Source organism: Dendrobates tinctorius, unplaced genomic scaffold (genome assembly GCF_039654945.1).
Source record: "Dendrobates tinctorius isolate UK_male_01 unplaced genomic scaffold, ASM3965494v1 ptg000004l, whole genome shotgun sequence".
In the NCBI taxonomy this organism is placed as follows: Eukaryota; Metazoa; Chordata; class Amphibia; order Anura; family Dendrobatidae; genus Dendrobates; species Dendrobates tinctorius.
The window spans coordinates 45,304,983-45,311,835 of NW_027361672.1; the positions used below are offsets into that span (position 1 = coordinate 45,304,983).

At 44.5% G+C, this 6,853-nt stretch overlaps 1 protein-coding gene across 1 annotated transcript; it reads right to left on the reverse strand.

Annotated features, from left to right (window-relative positions):
* Positions 1 to 1,526: 1,526 nt before the first annotated feature.
* Positions 1,527 to 3,442, reverse strand: LOC141081048 (uncharacterized). The gene is made up of 2 exons (XM_073566084.1): positions 3,187 to 3,442; positions 1,527 to 3,076 (listed from the first exon to the last, which is right to left on the reverse strand). Exon 2 carries the CDS (start codon positions 2,839 to 2,841, stop codon positions 1,864 to 1,866), a length of 978 nt encoding a protein of 325 aa, XP_073422185.1. The 5' UTR covers positions 2,842 to 3,076; positions 3,187 to 3,442; the 3' UTR covers positions 1,527 to 1,863.
* Between the last annotated feature and the right edge of the window lie 3,411 nt (positions 3,443 to 6,853).

Below are 6,853 nucleotides of genomic sequence, written 5' to 3' on the forward strand. Positions count from 1 at the left end.
GCCGGGACTTGGACCACACCAAAAAAATTTTTAATTACAGGCTGACCAGGGCCAGAAGAACTGTCGAGTGTGCTTTTGGGATTCTTGTTTCCAGATGGCGAATTCTGGGCACGGCCATTAATCTTAAACTTGAAACAGTCGATGAGGTGGTGAAGGCCTGTGTGGTTCTACATAACTTTGTGATGGCTAAAGAGCACCCGACCTTTGAACTGGACGATGATGCTCCTAACCCATTGCCTGAATTCACTCAGCACACTCTCAGGTCATCCGTTGAAGTTGGCCAAATGAGGGACAAATTTGCGGCCTACTTTATTTCTGATGTAGGACGGGTGCACTGGCAAGATGAAATGGTGTAATGTTGTTGTTTATGGTAATAAAAATCCTTATTTGATACCATTACTGAGTGCACTATATTTTTTAAACTCCAATTAATTAAAAAACTTCCCATGTATAACTGAATTTTGTTATGTTCACACACCTGGGCAGGTAAATACACATACGAGTTAAAATGCAGCATTGCTAGTCTGCGTGAAATATATTGGAATGAGCAAAGCTGCAGGCCATGAATCAGGAAACCATTTTTTTTCAAGAGAAAATTGTGCAACTAGTTTAAAACAAAGTATGTGATTTTCTCAAAACACAACCCTCAAAACCCAACCCCAATGAAAGTCCATGGGGAATACAAGTCAGCATTGAGTGGATGAATGTAATCTGCTCATGTAATCTGCTCCATTACAAGTTATTACACTAGGCCTTGGAATGACTATACTAGGCCGTGGTATTTCAAATATGAGTATAGTAGGCCTTGGGGCTAGTAGTATAGTAATATGTGAAATACCACGGCCTAGTATAGTCATAACAAGGCCTACTCGATTTTGGCCAACTAGTATCTTTTTGTGAAACTTGACAAGTTTCAACAGTTTGAAAATAGATTCTAGTTGGTAAAACTAGAGTTATTACACTAGGCCTTGGAATGACTATACTAGGCCGTGGTATTTCAAATATGAGTACAGTAGGCCTTGGGGCTAGTAGTATAGTAATATGTGAAATACCACTGTCTAGTATAGTCATACCAAGGCCTACTGTAATAACTAGATTTTTAACAACTAGCATCTTGTTTCACAAAAAACAAAGTGGTGAAACTAGAAAGAAACTTATTTTTTAGACAAGTTTCAACAATTTGTTTTTCATGAAACCAGATTCTATTTGTTAAAACTAGAGTTATTACACTAGGCCTTGGAATGACTATACTAGGCCGTGGTATTTCAAATATGAGTATAGTAGGCCTTGGGGCTAGTAGTATAGTAATATGTGAAATACCACGGCCTAGTATAGTCATACCAAGGCCTACTGTAATAACTCGATTTTTAACAACTAGCATCTTGTTTCACAAAAAACAAACTGGTGAAACTAGAAATAAACTTATTTTTTAGACAAGTTTCAACAGTTTGTTTTTCATGAAACCAGATTCTATTTGGTAAAACTAGAGTTATTACACTAGGCCTTGGAATGACTATACTAGTCCATGTTATTTCACATATGACTATACTAGCCCTTGGGTTGGTTTTTAACATGTATTTACCCATCAGTGTGTGTGAGCGGCGCAAACAACATTAATGAAACTTATTAATAGTGAACCACAAATGTAAATTTATTTTTTATCACAAAAAAAAAACTAAAAATTATTTTTTACGGCGTTTGGGGGCAGATGGTTTCAATTTGGGGGTGTGCAGGGAATATGCAACACTTGCAGTTGAAGACGGTGTTTGAGGGGAAGGGGCAACAAAACTTGTGGAGGAAGGTAGTCCAGTTAAGGGAATTAAACTTGGAACACTTGTAGGAGAGGAAATCTGTTCAGTTACATTAGTTGTGCCTGAACCGACTTTGTCCCAATGCCCGCCTTGATTGATTTCGCCTTGAAGTAGGGGCAAATATGGAATGTAGGTCCCCCGTCTGCTGGTATGGCTGCTGCTGCTGAGGTGGCGGCTGCTGCTGCAGAGGTGGCGGCTGCTGCTGAGGTGGCGGCTGCTGCTGAGGTGGCGGCTGCTGCTGAGGTGGCTGCTGCTGCTGAGGTGGTTGCTGCTGCTGCTGAGGTGGCGGCTGCTGCTGAGGTGGCTGCTGCTGCTGAGGTGGCGGCTGATGCTGAGGTGGCTGCTGCTGCTGAGGTGGCTGCTGCTGCTGAGGTGGCTGCTGCTGCTCTTCGTTGTCAGTGCTCGTCCTTGCAGGAGGACTGGTGGCGGCAGTGATGGCCCAGGTTTGCAGAGTGGTGGTGGCAGGGCTACTACATGTTGTTGTAGCGGCAGGGCTGTTCCATGTTTGCCTAGTGGTGGCTGAGCTCCACGCATGCATGGGATTGGCGGTGGTGCTCCAGACAGGAGCAGCGCTTGCCATGGTGGTGTCGGTGAAGTGACCAGCTGCACTCAGACTTGTGGTGGTGTAACGGTGGGTGTCCTGGCTTTGAATAGAGGTGTCCGTGCAGTGGTATGCAGCACAAGTCGGTAGTGAGGTGAAGCGAGTCAATGGTGGCACAGGTGGAAAGGACACCACTGACTGCTGACCGTACCGATTATGCTGCATAGCCTGCAAGAAAGCATTGTTGCAGGCCTGCAGCACATTCAGCTGTTGATCAGGACTAAGGTGTTCCGCCATGCCCTTTTCAATCTTACTAAAAAAATGGTGTGCTGGTCTGTTGAGGTCGGCCTCCAGACGGTCAAGGCGCTGTTCTACAGAATTGAAGCGGTGTTCAAAGTGGTTAAAACCACGTTCCATGAGGGCAAAACCGCTTTCAACTCTGTCGGACAGTGACTTGAGGCTGGAATTAAATGTCTCGCTCAAATGCATAAACTCGGGCAAGACATTCCTGTCCAAGGCCCTCTGCCGCTGGCGGGTAGTGCCCGCATAACCAGTGGCAGAGACCTGGGACAGGGGAACACCTGATGGCCCAGCTTCCTGGTCACCAGCTGTGTGTGTGGTTGACCTGCAAGGTGCTTCCTGGCTGTCGGATGGCTGGGACGGGTCAGAGGACGTCCGAGGAAGGACCGCTCCAGGGCCAGGTTGCAGGGTGCTGCTCCAGGTGCTGTGGAAGAAAGGAAAATCATTACTACCATGCCTTTACAAGAAGCATCAGCTGTGGATTAGAAAAACACAGATTAATAAAAATAAAAACCCAAAATGTATAATACTTACGATCTTGTGGCAAGGACCGGTCTTAGGAACTGCAACGCATGATAGTGACGGTATCTAGTTCTGGTCCTTGACGCAGATCCACTGCGAACCTGGCCCTCAGCACGAACATCACTGTTGAAGCGGTCCTTGATCGAACGCCAACGTGTTCGGACTTTGTCCACTGTTGATAAAAAAAAACAGTGCCGTCAAGGACAAGAGTCACTGCGGCACAATGTAGCAATACAATACTCAAAGCAGTCACTGTAGACCCCGATGAAAATGTTGGGTTTCCTGCTAGAATACGCCTAGCACGAAACCCAACAGTGCCGTCAAGGACAACAGTCACTGCGGCACAATGTAGCAATACAATACTCAAAGCAGTCACTGTAGACCCCGATGAAACTGTTGGGTTTCCTGCTAGAATACGCCTAGCACGAAACCCAACAGTGCCGTCAAGGACAACAGTCACTGCGGCACAATGTAGCAATACAATACTCAAAGCAGTCACTGTAGACACCGATGACACTGTTGGGTTTCCTGCTAGAATACGCCTAGCACGAAACCCAACAGTGCCGTCAAGGACAACAGTCACTGCGGCACAATGTAGCAATACAATACTCAAAGCAGTCACTGTAGACACCGATGACACTGTTGGGTTTCCTGCTAGAATACGCCTAGCACGAAACCCAACAGTGCCGTCAAGGACAACAGTCACTGCGGCACAATGTAGCAATACAATACTCAAAGCAGTCACTGTAGACCCCGATGAAAATGTTGGGTTTCCTGCTAGAATACGCCTAGCACGAAACCCAACAGTGCCGTCAAGGACAACAGTCACTGCGGCACAATGTAGCAATACAATACTCAAAGCAGTCACTGTAGACACCGATGACACTGTTGGGTTTCCTGCTAGAATACGCCTAGCACGAAACCCAACAGTGCCGTCAAGGACAACAGTCACTGCGGCACAATGTAGCAATACAATACTCAAAGCAGTCACTGTAGACCCCGATGACACTGTTGGGTTTCCTGCTAGAATACGCCTAGCACGAAACCCAACAGTGCCGTCAAGGACAACAGTCACTGCGGCACAATACAGAGCAGGGAAATACTCACTAAACGCCTTTTTGGAGGATGCTGTGGCGCTGTCCCAGCCATCCATCAACGCTGCGGCCACCTCATTCCATAGCCGCCGGGTCACCACATTGTCCTTGTACAGCCGGTCACGGCTGTCCCACAACGGCGAACGCTCCTGGACCAGGCTGATGAGCTGCTCATTATCCAGGTAGACGTCTTCATCCCGTTGTGGAACCTAGACAAAACACATTCATTAGAATAATCAAATTTAAATTGAATAAAAAGTTACAAAAAAAGAAACAAAAAAATGAGTAAAAATAGAAGATAAAAAATAAAGAACATTACAAATCATTTGATACTTACATTCCGTATCACCACCGGGACTTGGCTTCGCTGCTCCTGCTCTTCGCCCTCACTAGTGCCGTCCGCAGATGATGATGACGATGTCTTAAGAAAGTTGAAAAAAACGTAAGAGATTTGGAGAAGCAGCAGATATACTTACCAGATGCACGAAAATAATCACCTCACGGTCTGCTTGCGCCAATTCCTGCCGCGATGGGGAATACTCGGATTCTGAAGACATACTGCATGTAAAAATAATAAAAATCATTAGTACATACATAATTTAAAAGGACAGGCATATAATGTAATATACTCACATTCTTCGCTGATATAATGGGTTCTTGGTTGACTGTCTGCTCTTCAATCTCTCAGTGTAGTAGTGGCAGAGTTTTGGCAGGCACCTCCTTTATATAGACTTTTTTTTTTGACTTTAGAAGATTCTAACTAGGATAAAAAGTGGACACCACCCAAAAAACGCAGCGCTAAAAAATCGCATACCTGCGCATGCCAGTGCGCACGTATGCGCATCCATAGGCTATAATGGCCATTTTTAGCGCAAAACGTGCGCATACGTGCGCATGCGCTTTTTTCCAGGGCCAAAAAATGCAACATGCAGCGTCTGGAAAATACCAACGCACACCCCAAAAAAACGCAGCGCATGAAAATCGCATACATGCGCTTACAAGCGCGCATGTATGCGCACCCATGTTAAATATAGGGGAAAAATCGCATGCGCACGTATGCGTTTTTTTCCAGCGCTAAAAAACGCAAATGTGAAACCAGCCTTACTGATTGACTGGTCTATTAATAGACCCAATTGACTGACAGTTAGTACCCCTGACGAAGCCACAATGGGTGGCGACACGTGTCGGGTCTCAGCACTCTCAGGCTCCACTCCATGTTGAATTTGGTCTTTGGCACAGATAATGTAGGGTTGTGTTATTTTTGTGAGGTGGCTATTTTAGCCTTCATTATTCAACACAGTGTGCCTAGATAGGTTTGGCATTATGAGATATTTATAGGGAAGTGTGTATAATCCATTACTGACAATCCATCAGCTTGTTTTTTGAGCTTGCTGATTTTTGAATATATATGCATGTCTTCTATGGGTAATCTGCTTGTGTTGATGATGCCTTATATTCCTTTACTCATATGCACACCATATGTTATTTTGGTGACATTTTTTGTATGTGTGGTTTTTAATATCTGTAACAATTGCATTTATGGTGTGTACATGTATTCAAGTTAATAAGGAAATCCTCATGCAGATTTTCTACACTTCATATGGTGGGTTTCCATATTATGGTATGCTATATATATATATATATATATATATATATATATATATATAGTTTCCAATAGAGGTATCCTATGGGGAGTGGAGAATTTTGAGAGTTTGGTTCTATTTTGAGCCACAGATGTTTGTATGTCACATGTGTGATGATTTTTAATGTTTTTAACCTTGTGATGTTTGTTTTTTGTGTCTAAATAAAGGATGAAGTTATTACTAGTTATTATTATTTGCTAATTCTTACCTCAGGTGATCCCCTCTGTGTGGCCTATTCCTTTTTTCTACTTTCTAAAATTGCTACAATTTTTTGTATAGGTCTGGTTAGATTCCTGTTTATTTGTCAGTGGTGCCCCCGTGTGTGTTTTCTACATTTTTCAAATTTAGCATAAAGGTTATTCTCCCTCAGACGCTGGAGAACCAGACGAACACTTCTTCTGTGAGACGGTAGATCAGAAGAGAAGACAAGGCTGTCATCTAGGTACATCACTACACAGGAATATAGGAGGTCCCGGAAAATATCATTGACAAATTCTTGGAAGACTGCGGGGGCATTGCAGAGGCCAAACGGCATAACTAGATTCTCATAGTGGCCATCTCGGGTGTTAAAAGCAGTCTTCCACTCGTCCCTGGAGCAGATACGAATCAAGTTATAGGCGCCCCGGAGGTCGAGTTTAGTGAAGATACGAGCCCCTCTGAGCCGGTCAAAGAGTTCCGGGATAAGAAGTAGTGGATATGTGTTCTTGACTGTGATGTTATTCAGTCCCCTGTAGTCAATGCAGGGTCAGAGCGAAGCATCCTTCTTCTTGACGAAGAAAAATCCTGCTCCGGCAGGAGAGGATGATTTCCGGATGAAGCCTCTGGACAAGTTTTCCTGAATATACTCTGACATTGCCGGAGTCTCCACTGGAGACAAAGGGTAAATCCTCACCCTGGGCGGCGAGGAAACGGGAACAAGCTCGATCGGGCAATCATAAGGGC

Bases quoted from the DNA above. Each gene is read 5' to 3' on its own strand.
- LOC141081048 (XM_073566084.1), bottom strand. From the start codon at position 2,841: ATGCATTTGAGCGAGACATTTAATTCCAGCCTCAAGTCACTGTCCGAC.